Raw genomic sequence first — 20214 nt, forward strand, 5'->3', positions numbered from 1 at the left:
GGATGCTTACTAAAGAATGATTGGAGGCTGGGCACGGTGGCTCATGCTTGTAATCCCAGCACTTTGGGAGGCCGAGGCGGGTGGATCACGAGGTCAGGAGATCGAGACCATCCTGGCTAACACGGTGAAACCCTGTCTCTACTAAAAATACAAAAAATTAGCCAGGCATGGTGGTGGGCACCTGTAGTCCCACCTACTCAGAAGGCTGAGGCAGGAGAATGGCATGAACCCAGGAGGCAGAGCTTGCAGTGAGCCGAGATTACGCCACTGCACTCCAGCCTCGCAACAGAGCAATCTCAAAAAAAAAAAAAAAAAAAAAAAGGAAAAAAGGAAAAAAAAAAAAAAAAATGATTAGAATGACTCTAAGCACCTCCTGATTCACAGCTGTACACCAGAAAAGAAATTTCTCTCTTTCACAGAGAGATGTCATAATACAGACCTCTTGATGAGAACTCAAAAAGTTGAGGAGGCACAAACTTGTTTGTTGATTTGGACAATGAGAGGAGATTTACAAGGGGAGGGTATATTTCATTTATACTGGGAGAGGCCTCTCTGAATTAAATGCTAAGAAAAAGCCCAAGGCTCTATGGTGATTAGATAAGGAGTGCGGATTAGATAATTCTTTTTTTTTTTTTTTTTTGAGACGGAGTCTCTGTCACCCAGGCTGGAGTGCAGTGGTGTGACCTCAGCTCACTACAACCTCCGCCTCCCTGGTTCAAGCAATTCTCCTGCCTCAGCCTCCCGTGTAACTGGGATTACAGGCACCTGCCACTATGCCCGGCTATGTTTTGTATTTTTAGTAGAGTCAGGGTTTCACCATGTTGGCCAGGCTGGTCTCGAACTCCTGACCTCAGGTGATCTACCAGCCTTAGCCTCCCAAAGTGTGTATTAGATAATTCTTAAATTATTCAGACATTCCTTGAGCATTTACTCTTACAGCCGGTGTTGTCAGGTGCTGGGGTTCAAAAGGGAGAAGATAGTTGCTGATTGCAGGGAACTCATAGACTAATGAGAAGACATATAAAGATCATGGCAAATGCACGGCCTCATGGGGTGCAAGCCTCAAGCCTTGGCAGCTTCCTTGTGGTGTTGAGCCTGCAGGTGCACAGAAGCCAAGAATTGGAGTTTGGGAACCTCTGCCTAGATTTCAGAAGATGTATGGAAATGTCTGGATTTCAGAAGATGTATGGAAATGTCTGTCTGCCTACACAGAAGTTTGCTGCAGGAGTGGGGCCCTCATGGAGAACCTCTGCGAGGGCAGTGCGGAAGGGAAATGCAGGGTTGAAGCCCCCACACAGAGTCCCTGTTAGGGTGCCACCTAGTGAAGCTGTGAGAAGAGGGCCACCGTCCTCCAGACCTCAGAATGTTAACGATCCACTGGCAGCCTACACTTTTCACCTAGAAAAGACACAAACACTCAATGCCAGCCCGTGAAAGCAGCCGGGAGACAGGCTGTACCCTGTGAAGCCATGGGGGTGGAGCTTCCCAGGACCATGGGAACCCATCTCTTATATCAATATAACTTGAACATGAGATATGGAGTCAAAGGAGATCATTTTGGAGCTTTAAGATTTGACTGCCCCGCTGGATTTTGGACTTGCATGGGGCCTGTAGCTTCTTTGTTCTGTCCAGTTTATCCCCTTTATATTTACCCAATGCCTGTACCCTCATTGTATCTAGGAAGTAACTAACTTGCTTTTGATTTTACAGGCTTGTAGGCAGAAGGGACTTGCCTTGTCTCAGATGAGATTTGGGACTGTGGACTTTTGAGTTAATGCTGAAATGAGTTAAGACTTGCCGGGACTGTTGGGAAGGTATGATTGGTTTTGAAATGTGAAAACATGAGATTTGGGAGGGGCCAGGGTTGGAATGTTATGGTTTGGCTGTGGCCCCACCCAAATCTCATCTTGAATTGCCACGTGCTGTGGGAGGGACCCAGAGGGAGGTAATTGAATCATGGGGGAGGTCTTTCCCATTTCTTGTGATAATGAACAAATTTCACAAGATCAGATGGTTCTATAATGGGGAGTTTCCTTGCACTAACTCTCTCTTTGCCTGCTGCCACCCATGTAAGATGTGACTTTTTCCTCCTTGCCTTCTGCCGTGATTGTGAGGCCTCCCCAGCCACATGGAACTGTAAATCCATTAAACCCTTTTTCCTGTTTAAAAAAAAAAAAAAAATCATGGCAAATGCAACAATAATGGTACGTAAAGCTATAGTAGTAACAGGAAGAAGAGAATGAGACTTTCTTCTTGGGAACTTAGGAGAATTTACAGGAAAAGTAATGCGGAACAGTTTGAGGATGAGCTGGACACCCTGGCCAGGGATTCGGCTGGCCTATAGGGATAGATAAAGGAAGGTGAAAATGGTAAGGCCTGAGTTTTAAGTGGTTGATGTTATGTTTCCAATATCCTGTTGTTACTTTGACCATGCATTCATAAACTGGACCTTTCAAGGCCAAATTTGCATATTTTCATTCACAATGGTGGGCTAAAAAATACTGTATACCTATTCGTATATATATTTCCATCTGAATAAAACTAATCTCATCTTCTGACACAATTCTGAGAAGGACTTCCAAAGAATGATTTCTTAGCTTTCCAAGGTGAATGGTAGTGCATTATATTTTTAAAGACATACAGTATTGGAATTCCCGTGTTTTCATTTTTAACTTGATTCTGTATTTAATTGTACTTGTAGCTCCTCTTCTTTAGCATTTGTTTTTAAATTTGTCTTTAGAAGTGGAGGAGAGAATAGGAAGGTGGGTTAGGTACTCTAGTTACTGGTGTTTCAGCAAAATGTTGTAGTGCTTTAAGATGGTTGCTTCATCTTTGTGCCTGCCTGATTGAGGCTTAAGGATTTTAAGTCTATTGGCTCTTTCTAGAGCTTCTTCCTTTTCCTTTAAGTAATTTTTGTCTTTACCCTTTCTTTTTCAACGTAAGCAAAACCAAACTTCTGGACAGTCATAATTGTGCAAGGAGAAGTTCAGACTTCAGGCTCATTCTTGTGTTAACTGCTGTAGTGTTAGATTACTTCTCATATTCTTTTAAAGTCTGAGAGGCTAAAGTCTTACCACGGCCCTGGTGTTATGATTTCTTGGTGAACGTTTCTGCAAGAATGAGGAAAATGTTAATTTTCAGAAGCAGCAGTGAGTTGAAGATCCATTAATGAATATGCTTACAATTTGCCTTTTTAAGGAAGTAAAACAATTATGAGTCAGTCTCTTAGAGATGACAGTGAGCTCATGAATTTTTTATTTATTTTTTTTTTTTTGAGATGCAGTAGCATGATCTTGGCTCACTACAACCTCTGCCTCCCGGTTCAAGCGATTCTCGTGCTTTAGCCTCCTGAGTAGCTGCGTCTACAGGCACATGCCGCCACACACGGCTAATTTTTGTATTTTTAGTAGATACGTGGTTTCGTCATGTTGGCCAGGCTGGTCTTGAACTCCTGACCTCAAGTGATCTGCCTGCCTCAGCCTCCCAAAGTGCTGAGATTACAGGCATGAGACACCATGCCCAACTTACTGACCCTTCTTTCAAGTGAAATGAGTTGTGCTTCTAAGAGAATCACTAATATTTTATCTACAAGTCACAGAGTTTATTTGAAGAGATTTTTTTCCCTTTATACTTTGTGTGGTTTATTTATTTTTAGGGAAAAGTAATTGATGTCAAGAGGGTTTTCTAAAACAGAGTTTTGTCCCTAATAAGCATTTGATTCTTAGGATTCTCTATTTTGTTACATTTCTGGAACCTTATACATATGAGCTATTGACATAGAATGAGGACAATTGTGTAACTCTTTGTGGAAGCATCAGTTATAATGTTTTGGCACATCAAAGATGTCTAGATTATGTGACTACATACAAAAGATTAATATAAATCAATGCCAATCATTTCCTGAAATAAGGCATTTAACACCAAGTGAAACATTTGTATTGATTTTTTTTAGGAATACCATATTTATAATAAGTTATAAAAATTTGATTGTATGAATAGGTGAAATTAACTTAGAGTAAAAATTAGCCTTGTAGCCTCATTGCATTTGAACTTTTAAATGCACTTATTGGAAGGAGGCAAGATGATCAACTAGATGCAGCTAGTACACATCTCTTCCACGGAGAGGAACCAAAACAGCAAGTAGATATTCACACTTTAAATACATCATGTAAGAGAGAACACTGGCATTCAACAGAGAAGTGATGGGAAGCACCGAAAGCAAAGGAGAGGGAAACAAGGCAGCCTGCTTGTCCAGGATTGGCTGGGAGCTGGAAGAAGCTCCCAAACATGGGGAAAAGGTAAATGGGTGACCCCCTCAGGGCTCCACATTCCTGCAAGGTATTTCTACCAGTGAGAGGTCCTTAACCCTTGCAGGCCTTGAGACTCGCATAGAGAGCTACAGAGACTGTGCAGTGACATTGCTCCAAAGGGAGCCCATGCTTAGTCCCACAGGCTCCTGAAACCCGAGGAGCTACAATATGGCACCATTCTGAGAAATCAACTGGCAAAGGACTGTGTTCCCTGGAGCTGATGCCACTGCAGCTATGGTAGACCAAAGAGGAACAGAGGAGGCCTGGCCCTTTTCACACATCTTGAGGACAAATCCCACTGCAGCTGTAGCTACTGTGGGACTAAGATGTGAGAAAGCCACAAGCCCCACAGCTGCCTGCCTATGCTGCTCCCATTGAAAATGACCCTGCCCTCCCTGGTGGCATGCCCATAGTGGGCACCAGCCTGAGAGCACAATTCTCAAAGGACTGTGTCCTGCCCTGAAGCCAACACCACTTCTGCTGCTGCCTGGTCAAGAAGGAAGAGGAGAGGCCAGGCACTTTCACATGCCCCAAAGACAAATAGCATTGCTGCTGCTGCAGGCTGCTGTGGGACTAAGGTGCCAGCAAACTGTAAGCTTCACAGTTCCCTAAGCAGCTCTCACTGAGTGGCCTCATCCTCTTTGGAGGCAGGCCTGTAGTACAGCCAAGGCTGCCCCTACCTGAACATTCTGCCAGTGGCCTGTGGACTGCTTGGCCTCTGCCTATCAGCACCATCACCTGAACTCACTACCAGGGCCCCTGAGGACATGTCCACCAACCTAGTTCCCTTCCCCCATTACTTTAGTCTGCCATCAGGGGCCTGGGATCAACCAACCCAGTCCAACACCATTGACACTTGAACATTCCTCCCAGGGGCTGAGGTTGGGCTCACCCGACCTGCTGATACCACCACAGCTAGCAACCACCTGCACAAGCCACCTGAAGGCCAGGGGACTGGCCCTCCCAGACTTTCGCAGACACCAGGAAAAACAGCATGGACCATTTGGCTTCCAGTGGGCTGCCCCATCACTGCTATTGCCATTGGCCACATCATACCTGCTGCCCAGTAGTCTGAGCACCTGCCCACATGCCTGGCCCACTGCTGCCACCACCAGCATTTGAGCAAACAACTGGAAGCCCTAGAATTGGCCAACCTAGATCCACTAACACCAGAGCCAACATATACTGTGGCTTTAAGGACAGGCATACTCAGTTTACTGCTGTCACCACTAGGGCCTGCAGACTGGCCATTGGGCGTCATAGTTCCCAGTAAAACTTCAACACAGACTCACTGATAACTGCACCCTAAGCCACTGAGGAAATCACAGACACCATTGACACTGTTTACAGCTGAAGAAATCATATAAGTACTAACTGCATGCACCCGAAATCAAAGCCAAAGTGCCGTATATATATATATATCTCTTGTCATGAAGAAGTATATGTACATATCTTGTATCTTCAGGAAAAAGTCCTCCACTATGAAAACAAATTCAAAAAGTTGGACTGTTATACCAGATGTCAACATAAAAACACAGGAAACAGGAAAAAGCAAGGTAATAGGACACCTCCAAAGGAACACAATAATTCTCCAGAAGCAGATCGCAATCCAAGAGAAATTCACAAAATCTCAAAGATTTCAAAATACTGATTTTAAAGAAGCTCAGTGAGATAAAGAGAATTCTGAAAAACAGAAGAGTAGAACAACAATTCAGGATATGAATGAGAAGTTTTCCAAAAAGAGGTATTTTTTAAAAGAATCAAACGGAGATTCTGGAAGTAAAGAATTTATTAAATGAAATATAAAATACATTTGAAGGCTTTAACAATAGACTTGCTCAAGTAGAAGAAAGAATCTCAACTTAAATACAGGTCTTTTAATGTAATCAAGTCAGACAAAAAAAAGAAAAAAAAAGAAAAAAGAATAAAAAAGAAAGAGCAAAGCCTTTGTGACATATGGGACAACATAAAGCAACCAAAATTTAAATTATCAGTGTCCTCAAGGGTAGAGAGAGAATGAAAGTGTTAGAAAACATACTAATGAAATAATAGATGAAAACTTTCCATGTTTAGAAAAGACTTAGACATCCAGATACAGGGGGCTCAAAGATGCTCAAACAGATACAATGCAAAAAGGTCTTCTCTACAGCATATTATAGTCAAACTCTCTGAAGTTAATGACAATGAGAGGATTCTAACAGCACATGAAAAGTTTATAGTCACCTATAAAGGAACCCCTATCTGACTAACAGCAGATTTCTCATTAGAAACGTTACAGGCCAGAAGAGAATGGGATGGCATGTGAAAAGTACTGAATGAAAAAAGCTTCCACTCAGGGATACTATATCCAGCAAAATCATTCTTCGCAAGAAAAAAATAATTTCCCAGACAAGCAAATGCTGAGAGAATTTATAACTACTAGACTGGCCCTACAAGAAAGGCACAAAGAAGTCCTAAACCTGGAAGTGAAAGGACAACATTTACCACCATGAAAACACATGAAAATATAAAACCCATTGGTTAACTAAACACACAAATGAAGAAGAGAAAGGACTCAAGTGGTACTACTACATAAAATTACCAAACCACAATGACAAACAAGAGAAAAAGAAATGAACAAAGGAACCAGAAAACAACTATATGAAAAACAAAAAAACTTCACCTATCAATAATAACCTTGAATGTAAATGGATTAAATTATCCACTTAAAAGATGTAGATTGGATGAATGAATAAAGGAACATGATCAAACTATATGCTGCCTACAAGAAACCCACTTTACTTGCAAAGATACACATAAATTCATAGTAAAGGGATAGAAAAAGATATTACATGCAAACAGAAACCCAAAGCAAGCAGGAATAACTATACTTATGTCAGATAAAACATACTTCAAAAGACAAAAAATGTCGATGTATAATAATAAAAAGATCAATTCAGCAAGAGAAAACAACAATTTTAAATATATATGCTTCCAAAACTGGAGCACTCAGATTCATAAGCAAATATTACTATATCTAAAGAGAGAGCTAGACTCCAGTACAATAATAGTAGGGGACTTCAACACTCTACTCTCATCAATAGACAGACCATGTAGATAGAAAATCAACAAAGAAACATTGGATTTAATCTAGACTTTAGATCAAATTGACCAAACAGACATTTAGAGAGCATTTTATCCATCAACGATAGAATATACATTCTTCTTATCAGCACATGGAACATTCTTTATAATAGACCATATTTTAGGCTATAAGACAAGTCTCAAACATTTTTAAAAATCAAAATTATATTGTTTATTTTCTCAGACCACAATGAAATAAAACTAGGAACCAATACCAAGAGGAATTTTGGAAACTATGCAAATACATGGAAATTAAACAACATATTCTTGAATCATTATTTGGTCAATGAAGAAATTAAGATGGAAATTTAAAACATTTTTGAAATAAATGATAAATGGAAACACAATCTACCAAAACCTGTGGGATACAGTGAAGGCACTGTTAAGAGGGAAGTTTATAGCAATAAATATCTATATCAAAAACAAATAGCCTAATAGTGCACCCCAAAGAAGTAAATACAAGAACAAACCAAACCTAACATTAGCAAAAGGAAAGAGATAATAAAGATCAGAGCAAAACTAAATAAAATAGAACTAAAAAATTATAAAAGATCAATGAAATGAAAAATTGGTTATTTGAAAAGATAAACAAAATTGATAAACCACTAGCTAGACTAACCAAGAAGAGAGAAAATCCAAATAAACATAATCAGAAATGAAAAAGGAGACATTACAACGAATACTACAGAATTACAAAAGATCATCAGACACTATTATGAACAAGTATACACTGATTAGCTGAAAACCTAGAGGAAATGAATAAATTCCTGTAAATATACAACCAACCAAGCTTGAATCAGGAAGAAATAGAGAACCTAAACCAATTAATTACAACTACTGAGATTGAATCAGTAATAAAAATGTCTCCCAACAAAGAAAAAGCAGGACCAAATTGATTCACAGCCAAATTCTACCAAATTTATAACAAAGAACTAATACCAATCTTCCTGAAACTATTCCAAAAGACTGAAGAGGAGGGAAGTCTCCCTAACTCATTCTACAAGGTCAGCATTACCCTGATATCAAAATCAGGCAAGGACACAATGGAAAAAGAAAACAACAGGCAAATATCCCTGATGAACATAGATGCAAAAAAATCCTCGACTAAATACTAGCAAACCAAATCCAACAGCACATCACGAACATAATGCACCATGACCGAGTAGAATTTATACCAGGGATACAAGAATGGTGCAACATATACAAATCAATAAACATGATATATCACATCAATAGAATGAAGGACAAAAACTATGTTATTACCTCAATAAATGGAGAAAGAGCATTTGACAAAATTCAACATCCATTCATGATAAAAACTCACCAAACTACAAATAGAAGGAACATACCTTGAAATAATAAAAGCCATCTATGAAGACCTCACAGCTAACATCATACTGAACGGGGACAAGGTGAAACTCTTTCTTCTGAGGTCTGTAACAAGACAAGGATATGCACGTTCACCACTCCTATTCAACATGGTACTGGGAGTCCTAGCCAGAGTAGTCAGGCAAAAGAAAAAAAGGCATCCAAATTGGAAAAGAGGAAGTCAAATTGTACCTCTTTGCTGATGATATAAACTTATTTTTTCCTGAATGTGCCTGAAGGAGACACATTTTATTAGACATTTAAAATGTTATAATATATAAACAAGATGATATGATCTCATATCTAAAAACCCTAAAGACCACCAAAATAAACTCCTAGAGTTGATAAATAAATTCCATAAAGTTACAGAACACAAAATCAACATACAAAATTAGTACCATTTCTATACACCAATTGTGAACCAGCTGAAAAAGAAATCAAGAAAGCAATGCTATTTACAATAGCTATAAAGAAAGAAAATACCTAGGGATAAATTTAATCAATGAGGTGAAAGATCTCTACAAAGAAAACTACAAAATGCTACTGAAATAAATTGAAAAGGAAACAAAGAAGTGGAATTAGAAATCCATGCTCATGGATTGGAAGAATTAATATAATTAAAATGACCATATTTCCAAAAGTAATCCACAGGTTCAATGCAATCCTTATCAGAATACCAACATCATATTTCACGGCATGAGAAAAAAAAAAATCCTAAAGTTCATGTGGAAGCAAAAAAGAGCCTGAATAGCCAAAGCAAAGCAATCCTGAGCAAAAAGAACAGGTCAGAAGCAATGCCTCACACCTGTAATCCCAACAAGTTTGGAGGCCAGGGCAGGAAGATCAGTTGAGGCCAGGATTTCAAGACCAGCCTGGACAACACAGTGAAATGCTGTCTCTATTAAAAAAAAAAAAATTTAAATTAGCTGAGTGTGGTGGCATGCACCTGTAGTCCCAGCTACTTGGGAGACTGAGGCAGAAGGATCACTTGAGCCCAGGAATTTGTGGCTGCAGTAAGCTAGGATTACTCTGCACTCTGACCTGGGCAACAGAATGAGACCCTGTCTCAAAAAAAAAAAAAAAAAAAAAAAAAGCTTCTGTACAGCAAAGGAAACAGTCAACAGAGTGAATAAAACCACTTGTTGAATGGGAGACAATATTTGCAAACTATTAATCAACAAGGGATTAATATCCAGGATATATAAGGAACTCAAATAACTCAACAATTAAATCAAATAATTCCATTAAAAAGTGGGCTAAGAATATGAATACGATTTTTTAAAAAGAAGACATACAGTATGTGAAAAAATGCTCAACATCACTGATTGTCAGGAAATGCAAATCAAAACCATAATGAGATACCACCGTTCCCTAGTTAGAATAGCTACTACTAAAAAGACAAAAAATAACATGCTGGCAAGGATGCAGAGAAAAAGGAACTCATACACTGTTGGTGGGAATGTAAACTAATACAACCACTATGGAAAACAGTATGGAGAATCTTCCAACAACTCAAAAATAGACGTACCATACAATCCAGCAATCCTACTACTAGGTATTTATCCAAAGAAACAAGAAATCTGTATATCACAGGAATAGCTGCACTCACATGTTTATCACAGCCCGATTCACAGTAGCAAAGATATGGAATCAACATAAGTGTCTATTGATGGACAGATGGATAAAGAAAGTGTGGTATATATACACAGTGGGATACTATTCAGCCATAGAAAAAGAATGAATCGTGTCATTTGCAGCAACATGGATGGAAATGGAAGTCATTATGTTAAGTGGGATAAGCCAGGCACAGCAAGACAGATACTGCACGTTCTCACTCATTGGTGGGAGATAAAACACTTGGTCTTGCAGAGCCAAGAATAGAATAATAAATACCAAAGGCCAGGAAGGGGGTGTGGGTGGGAGGGGAGGATGAAGGGAGGTTGATTAGTGGGAACAAGCATACAGTTAGATAGAAGAAATAAGCCCAATATTTGATAGCAAAGTAGAGTGACCATAGTTAGCAACAGTGTATTGTACACTCAAAGTAGCTAGAAGAGAGGACTTGAAATGTTACTGATACATAGACATAAATACTAAAGGTGATGGATACTCCAAATACGCTACACTGGCTTGATTTTATGCATGTAACAGATACTCATAGGTACCCTATAAATATGTAAAATACTTTGTATCAGTAAAGAAGATGCATGCAGATGTAAAAAAAAGTGCACATATTACAAATAGAAATATTTTTGATATCTCAAATTAGAAAAAGAATTATTCAAAAATTCTCTGTGATTAAAACTTGTTAACATGACCCATTGACTTTATCTGATATAAGAGGTACTCACAAATCAAGTTAGGACTTGAAAATTATTTCTTTATCAAAATGAGACCCAAAGATGGTAGAAAGTAGCAGGAAATATTTGAAATTGCTGCTCTTCTTGGTTAGGCAATAAAGATGGTTTTGCAGATTAAAGAATCAACAAGACTAATAAGGCTGGGCATGGTGTCTTACACCTGTAATCCAGCACTTTGGGAGGTGGAGGTGGGAGGAACGCTTGAGGCCAGGAGTTCGAGACCAGCCTGGCCAACATGGTGAAACCCCATCTCTACTAAAAATACAAAAATTAGCCGGGCGTGGTGGTGCATGCTTGTAATCCCAGCTACTCAGGAGGCTGAGGCAGAAGAATCGCTTGAACTCGGGAGGCAGAGGTTGCAGTGAACTGAGACTGTGCCACTGCACTCCAGCCCGGGTGACAGAGCGATACTCTGTCTCAAAAAACAAACAGAAACCTAACAAAAATAATACGACATATTTTGAATTCCGCTCCATTGTTTTGCCGTTGTTTTTTAATCTTAAACTGTCTGTTGAGCCTCATCACTTAGTTTCTTTCAACTTCCCTTTTTTATTTCGAAAGCCTTTTACTAACCTCTTCTGTTGAGAGAGCAGCCGTGAACCCTGTCTCCAATTGTTTCCAGTTCTGTGTTTCCTACAATTATTGCTACTTCTCATTTTATGGTGATAAATAGCACCTCCTCTATTTGCAAGTACAGAAGCTGGGAGAGTGACCTGGCTGCGAAGGTGATGTAGGGGCTGGACAGAAACTGGCAGGAATAACTTGAAGAAGTGAATCTTATTGGCACTTTAAAAATGTTTTCCCCCTGGAAATTGAAAAACAGAGCTCCGGAGGGGATATTTTATCATGCAGAAATAAAATTGGAACCTGCTTGGAAAAAAAATCAACTAAACTGAATGTAATGTAATAGCTTGAGCATTCCAGTCCCAGGCCTATTCTATTAACACAGGTTCCCCTTTGAAGGGCCCCAGAGAAGTGTTTCCCAACCAGCCTGTGGATAGGGTGCGTCCAAACCCCTGGAATGGTGGTGAAAATGCATATTTTCAAACCTGTCAAAATTATTAGACCTGACAAGGGATCCAAGAATCTGCATTTTTAATGAGCATCCTTGTCCCTCATTGGATGCTGTCCTGCACTTAGGTAGGGAGTCATTTGGAATTTCTCCCAGCATTAGCCGATGCTCTCATAAATCAGTATCTTTTTCGTGTTTTTGTTTTTGTTTTTGTTCTTTTTCCTAGAAGGAGTCTTGCATGTAGTGCAGGCTGGAGTGCAGTGGCGTGATCTCGGCTCACTGCAATCTCCCCCTCCCAAGTTCACACTATTCTCCTGCCTCAGCCTCCCGAGTAGCTGGGACTACAGGTGCCCGTCACCATGCCCAGCTAATTTTTTGTACTTTTAGTAGAGACGGGGGTTTCACATGTTAGCCAGGATGGTCTCAGTCTCCTGACCTTGTGATTGGCCCGCCTTAGCCTCCCAAAGTGCTAGGATTACAGGCGTGAGCCACTGCGCCCGGCCCATAAATCAGTATCTTTAACAAGCCCCAGGATTGCAGTACACACATGTACAGAAACTTCTGCTGCATGGGTAGCTACTGCCCAAGGTCAGCTATGAGTTCTCTGGGGCCAAGCAGAGTGCCCCCAAAGGCCTGGCACTGTCCTCTGGGCAGGCCTCTTTGCTGCTGAGAACCGCTCCTTCCTAAAGATTACAAAAGGAATTTCTTAAGTCCTTTATCCCCCCATTAAAAAGCCCTGAAATGGAACCTGAGCCTCCCAGTGTGCTGACACCTGGCCTCAACTGTCTTCATCAGAGGCCTGCTCACTGGTGAGGTTGCTTTGCGTGCACAACAGACTCACCTACTCTGAGCGGGAAATCCACTTCCTTGTTGCTTTTCAAAACAGAAGCCATCCTGGCTGTCTACAGCCAATAAACACCCATTCATGAATATTTTATTAGGCTCTTACCCTGTGCTCTTTTAGGCTCCAAAGATACCAGGAAATGAGAAAAAAAAAGGTCCCTGTCCTTAGAGAGCCAACCTGTGGGTCACATCCATTATGCGCATGTCCGTCTTCCGCCTGTTGGGCACATAGATGATTTAGACAGCGTGAGCAACATCCAGAACTGTGTCCTCATTCTTGTTCTGACTTCTTTTGTTCTATTTACGTTGTCTTATGCAAAACTGAGCTAAAAACAGTGGCTTCTCACGATGGTTTCAGAACACATCACAGACAATTGGGAGATGATGCTTCCTATCTAGGAAGGTTTATCAGCCTGCTTCGGCCCTCTGGGAGGCAGTCTCTCTGAATTTTATGTAAACATTAGAACAATTGACTTTCTGTTTTGATGTCCTTGGACTATCACTTAGGAAAGATTTATGTTGCTTTGGCCTCTGTTTTCTCCTGGCTCCTAAAGGCCTTTTGTACTGACATGAGTTTCAATCCTTGGTTATTTTGTGTTGGGATGAGGTTCAAGGGTGGAATTTCAGAAGACTCTAGAGAGAAGAGTGGGGGAATCTCCTTTAGGAATGAAAAGTAAATGGGTAAATTTCACATAAAGAAATGATAATTCATATGTATGATTTTCCCAATGTGGTTCCCGGATCACTGGTGACAGACAGGATGTTTTTATTTGAAATATTGCTGAAGTCATTTATTTTGTTATATTTAGTTTGATCGTGGCAAATAATACTGGTCTTTTACTCATGACAGGTTTCCTTTCGTTACAAGTTTATTGAAATAATAAAGCTAAATACTAAATAATCACACAGGTGACATGGATATGAGAAAGATCACAAGGTTGGTACACAAATAATTGAGGTTTGGGAAATGCTAGATGAGTGGAAGGCCAGGAGCAAGTGTCTTGTAGGAAAACTCCCAACCTGCAAGGTCAGAGGCTTACAGCTCTCACCCACAGTAAGCAGGAAGCCAGTAGAGGTGAGTTTTAACTTCAGATGGAAGAGAAATTATCTGTATGTGCCAACTAGCAAGATCTCTATGTTCAGTTTAACCAGTAATTGAGTGTCTACCCTGGAAAAGGAAATATCCCAAGTTTAGGGGGAGAAGGGAGGCAGAGGATCCACGGCAAAGCTGTATAGCAGGAGACTTGGGAGATTATGAGAGCCTTAGATCAGGAGCAGTTTTATCTCCTGTGAGAGGTCAGAGAGGATCAACACAGAGAAAGGGACATTAAGTCTTCTAGTGAATCAATTACTGGCCAGGGTACCTTCCCCAGAAGTTTGCCACTGATTTTATGACAAAGGACAGTTGCAGATGGATGATGGCGAGCAACTATCTCAAATATAGCAAGCGCCAGGCCAGGCATGGTGGCTCACGCCTGTAATCCTCGCACTTTGAGAGACCGAGGCAGGAAGATGGCCTGAGCTCAGGAGTTTGAGAGCAGCCTGGGCAACATGGCGAAACCCTGTCTCTACTAAAAATACAAAAATTAGCCAGGTGTGGTGGCACACATCTGTAATCCCAGCTACTGGCGAGACTGAGGTATGAGGATTGCTTGAACCCAGAGGTAGAGGTTGCATGCAGTGAGCTGAGATCACGTCACTGCACTCCAGCCTGAGCAACAGAGCAAGACTCTGTATCCAAAATATATATATGGCAGGCTCTAGATGATGCTGAAAGTTTAAAAGTACTTATTACCATTGTTGGATTTTATTTTCAAACATGAAAACAGAGAAAAACTAAATGGAGAAGAGCCATTTCCCCTAATTATATTTGAAACAGAGTCTAGAGATGGAATTGTAATTTTATTCCTTCTTTCACTCTGTGATTTTATGGATTGGGTCCAGGATTGCAAACCCTCTGGGCTGTGACCCCTCCACTCCTAGCCCCATTACATCTAAGTGAATCCCTTTGGAACCAGATACCAAAATTCACCTTTCGGTTAAAAGACCTCCCACTCCTTGTAAACCAAAAAGCTGCTGCCAGGGTGAGGGTTCCTGTTCTCTTCGCTGTGTGTAGCTGTTCAGGCTGCAGAGGACCCTCCACCTAGCACATGCATTTTGTGGGGGTGCAGGTGAGAAATTCCTCATAAAGAGATAAGAAACAAGGCAGAGCAGACCCATGCTACTGAAATAAACCACACATTCTAACAGGTACTTAGGTAGGATGTAGAATCTAAGTCACCTAAGTCACCCAGTCCTCTAATTATCAATACTTTTTCACTCTAAAAATCATACCCTTTGGATTTTTCTTTTGCTTTTTGTGAATAAATGAACAGTCATACACTTGATGTCTGAGTGTTGAGTTTCTGTTTAGAACAAGTGAGGAAACTCAGTTGAGATCCTTAGCTTGAGTTTAACTTGTCCCTCTGGTCCTGGTCACCGCTGTCATTATAAAAATAATGATGCCATCATCTACCTTCCCGTGCACTCACCTGCTGCTGGGACCATCTTATTTACAGCAGATCTCTGTAGGCTAAAAGGTGAAGTTTCAAGGGTTGGAATCTCTGTACCAGGTGAAGGCTGCACGTAAGCTGATAGGAGCAATGGATGAGACCATGTACTTGGGGGAAATACGCAGTGTAAAACTAGCTCATAACTAGGGGTGCTGTCCTATGAAGTGCATATACCAACACAAACCTGCATTTGGACCCAGGACACAACACTTCCAAGCTGAGTGACCTTGGACAACCAATTTAAAATCTTTCTGATTTTCAGTTTCCCTCCTGGGGGAAAAAAAAAAAAAACAAAAAAAACCTGGGTGGTGCTGAGGCTTAAATGAAAGAAGAGGACCTCCACACAGTGAGTCTCTTTGCTCCCTCAACCTTAGCCCTCAGTGCTGTGTCTTTCAGTCTCTTTTCTTTGCCTTATCCTGCCCTTTTTTGGCCCCACATTTGGTTTTTTAATTCTTTGAACAGCCACAATTTAAAACTAAAGTATATTTTAAAATATGGGTATTTATCAAATACATCTATATCTTCTCTTGTATGAACCCTTAAAATCACTTTTAACTTTTACTTTTTGAAATACTCCATGTCTGAAAGCAAAAGTCGGTGGCTTTTAAAATGGGTTTGTGTGTTTGGGGCTGGTGGTGGAGTTAGCTTTAACTATTAATAACATTGTAAGTGAATGACTCTTATTAGCAAAAAGATTCTCTTAGTTTAGATTTTGGGATGTGTCTTGAGTGATTTTTCTGGCATGAGGACCATAAACCACAGCCTGTCTTGGGGTGATTACATAATCTCTGCATTCATATCAGCTTTACAACGTGTAAATGTAGCCATATTAATGTTTGCTTGGGGTGATCTAGCACTGGATTGGACTCAGCTCTGCTGGGTGGAATAGGAGAAGGCATGGGAGTATCATAGTCACACGCAGGGACTCTAAGATGCTGCAGGAGTAGAGAGCTAATCTGACTTGGGACTTTGAACCAAGCCTGGACAGTATAAGGTCTTTCTACAGGTTCTCACTTCTCATATAGGGTTTGTGCAGCCAAGAGTCATTACGAAATGGTGGTTCCCAGGGGCGCATGGTTGCATCACAGTTTATCCTTGTTCAATTCATGTCTCGTTTTTCTGAGGTTGTCTATGATGTAAGACCTATGGAGGAACCTGCTGACTTCTCATGTTTGTTCCATTCAGTCCTTCATTGACCATTTCTTTGAGTGCTCTCTATAAAGCAGGCACATTGTTCATAGTACCCAAATATGTGAATTCCGGGCCCTGCCCTTCCTGGATGAAAGGTGTGGTGAGAGATGTATCTGCAAGCAAGCATTTAGGCTATGTGCTGCTTCTGGGTATCCAAGGCACTTTGAGGGCTTTAAGCAGGTAGGGCTAACTACTGGTGGCACACAGGAGAAGGAAATCCTTTTTAAGGTATGTGACGTCTGTGTTGAATGTTGAAGGCCAAGGCGTTGACACCTGACTTCCAGCCCTGCAAGTCTGCATCTGCACCCAACCTTGGCTCATCCCCTAATTGCCAGTTTTCTGGTGTCTGAAATGGGAGGACAGTGTCTACCTATCCTGTCTCTGGAGGCCGAAGCAAGGCCAGTGAGACTGTGTGGACACTTCCCTGTCTGGGGGTTCTCCCATGTGCCCCAGCAACCTGAGCCTGCAAGACAGTGGGTTGGCTAAGGTTTGAGGTTCAGTGTGTGACTGTGAACTTCAGGTGTGTCCCTTTTAGATCAGACCAAGACATTCTTCTCTAATCGAGTTTGTCATTGTAGTTCAATTCTGAGTAAATCCTAGTTCTTTCTCTTGCCAACTGTGAGCTTGCAGAGATTATTTAACCAATTAGAATCTCAGGTTTCTTATCTGCAAAATGAAGATGATAATTGTATTCTCCTATTTTCACATTGCTATGAATAAATCCCTGAGACTGGGTAATTTATAAAGAAAAGAGGTTGAATTGGCTCACGGTTCCACAAGCTGTACAGGAAGCATGATACTGGCATCTGCTCGGCTTCTGGGGAGGCCTCAGGAAACTTACAATCATGGTGGAAGGTAAAGGGGGAGCAGGCACTTCATGTGGCCAGAGCAGGAGCAAGAGTGAGCGGGAGAGGTGCCATACACTTTTAAACAACCAGATCTTGCTAGAACCCTCACGAGAACAGCACCAAGGTGAGGGTGCTAAACCATTCATGAGAAACCACCCCCATGATCCAATCACCTCCCACCAGGCCCCACCTCCAACACTGGGGATTACAATTCAACATGAGATTTGGGTAGGGACACAGATCTGAACTGTATCAGCAATAGCAAATTCTTCATCAAGTGGTTGTGAGGAGCCATGAGTAGGACCCATCATGTTCCAAACATGGTGAAGGGGTGTCATATGATAAATTATCAAAGAAAATATTAGCAAATATTTTAATTCTATTATCTAAATTTCTGTCACTTATACTGTAACTTTTACTACCTTTTCAAGCAAACTTTCAATCTAATATGAATATAGAGTTTTGATGTTATATTTCACATATGTTCTATCTGGACCTGTAATACACATTTAAGAACAACAGGGATGGCTTCATACTGTAACGTGTTCCTTGGCTGCTATGTGCAAGTGTTGTGAGTTTCGAGGACCTCCTGAACTGCATGTTGAGACATGAAAAGAAGCAAGCACATAGACACTTGGCACCACTGGGAAACGGTGCTTTCTTGTGCAGGAATGAAGAATATTTGTGTATCTGAAAGGAAGGAGTTGACTGATTCATGAACCTTTTTCTCTCCTCCAAGCGTTCTATGGCTCAAATCCTCCCTGCACTCTGAAGCAGCCCTATCATGGCCCCTGCCATCTTCTCAGTGACAAAGCCCTCAAATGCTCAGGTCTTTCAGACATGGTTGCCTGTTCTTTCAAGGACTTAGGGCAAGGATGTGGGGAAGCATTTCCCTGGACTGAGGGTGGCACTTGCCCGAGGCTTAGGCTGGCACTGCTCTGTAGCCTAAAACTGCATAACCATTCGGCAGTCCCTTCCAAATCCAACCCATCAACCTATTAATTGGGATGTGGATTAATACTGCCAGGAGGTGTTCTGTTTCTCTGTGTGTTCCTTTGGAAGTCTGATGACAGCGTTTTCCACTTGTTTTTTCTCATAGGAACTGGTGAAAGTGGGAAAAGCACCTTTATCAAGCAGATGAGAATTATCCATGGGTCTGGTTACAGCGATGAAGACAGAAAGGGGTTCACGAAGCTGGTTTACCAAAACATATTCACTGCCATGCAAGCCATGATCAGAGCGATGGACACGCTAAGGATACAATATGTGTGTGAGCAGAATAAGGTAACGTGCTTAGAGGGTACTTGTCCTATTTGTGAATGTGTGCCTGCCCACTCTGGTTAGCACAAAGATTCCCTGAGTGCTTTGGTCAGATGCCAGAAGAAGCTCTTGATCCCTGGGGTGGGGATCATCGAGAGGAGTTTGAGGAATTTAGTTAGCCCCCCAGTCTTCTTTCTGCAGGACTTCTCTCATGGTGCTAGCGTGAGGCTACCCAGCATGCAGGGATTCCAAAGTTTGGACTGTTATTTAGGTTGCTTATTTCCGGCGCAGAGAAAAGGAAGTCATACATTTTCTCTTTCTGCCTAGAGACCCAGTTAATTTCTTCACTGGAGCCATGGGGACATTGGGTTTACAGTGGCCAGCGTTTCAAGAATTCCCAGTCTCAGGAAATGGTTTCACTAATTGGTGCAGACTACTCAGAGAAATCAGTGGGTTTTGTTTGTTTGTGTTGGGAGTTCACCCATCTTGGGAACTAAGTGAAGGCTCATGAGTACAATGCTAATGGCCCAGCCAGCAATGTGCTTCTGTAAAGTGCTGGTGTCAAGCTGCCATTTGCTTTCCCCTCACCACCAGTTATTTAAAATACAAATCTGCTGAAAACCGGAGGAAAATAATGAGGCAGGAATGAGAGAGAAGGAAAATAAAATTTTATATGGTCCATTGGAATGCAAATCCAAAGGAGAATAATACTGTGTCTGAGTTCATTAAGCAACTATATTAGAAATCAGAGTTTATTTAAAATAATTGATACCAAATTACAACATTACATGATGATAAAGAGAAAAATTCTGTGTCAGATGAGTCTCTCGTGGGTCTGTGAAAAAGGAATTTAGCTAGTAAAATGCCAGAATTGCATGGGCTTTAATATGGACCCCTAAGGACAACTTTATTATGAACTTGTGGCACCTACACTCATATATATATGATTAAAAAGACTGGGCGTGGTGGCTCACACCTGTAATCCCAGCACTTTGGGAGGCCAAGGCAGGCCGATCAGGAGATCGAGACCATCCTGGCTAACACAGTGAAACCTCATCTCTACTAAAAAATACAAAAAATTAGCCGGGTGTGGTGGTGGGCGCCTGTAGTCCCAGCTGCTCAGGAGGCTGAGGCAGGAGAATGGTGTGAACCCAGGAGGCAGAGCTTGCAGTGAGCCAATATCACACCATTGCACTCCAGCCTGGGCCACAGAGCGAGACTCCGTCTCAAAGAAAAAAAGTTTTAAAGCAATCAATTTAAATTTTTATGGGATTACATAGTAAAACACAGTAGGCACCAAATTTTAGACTTACCTTTACCTCCTCTCTACAATCTATGTCTTTACCA

General features: G+C 41.2%; 1 protein-coding gene across 1 annotated transcript in view; it reads left to right on the forward strand.

Moving 5' to 3' along the window:
• The window catches only part of GNA14 (G protein subunit alpha 14), a 221024-nt gene that overhangs the window by 101601 nt on the left and 99209 nt on the right, over window positions 1-20214 (forward strand). Inside the window, exon 2 of the mRNA XM_007969546.3 lies at window positions 18707-18891. Coding sequence (XP_007967737.2) covers window positions 18707-18891 — 185 coding nt within the window. The remainder of the gene's footprint in view (window positions 1-18706; window positions 18892-20214) is intronic.

The sequence above is a fragment of the Chlorocebus sabaeus genome, chromosome 12 (genome assembly GCF_047675955.1).
Source record: "Chlorocebus sabaeus isolate Y175 chromosome 12, mChlSab1.0.hap1, whole genome shotgun sequence".
In the NCBI taxonomy this organism is placed as follows: domain Eukaryota; kingdom Metazoa; phylum Chordata; class Mammalia; order Primates; family Cercopithecidae; genus Chlorocebus; species Chlorocebus sabaeus.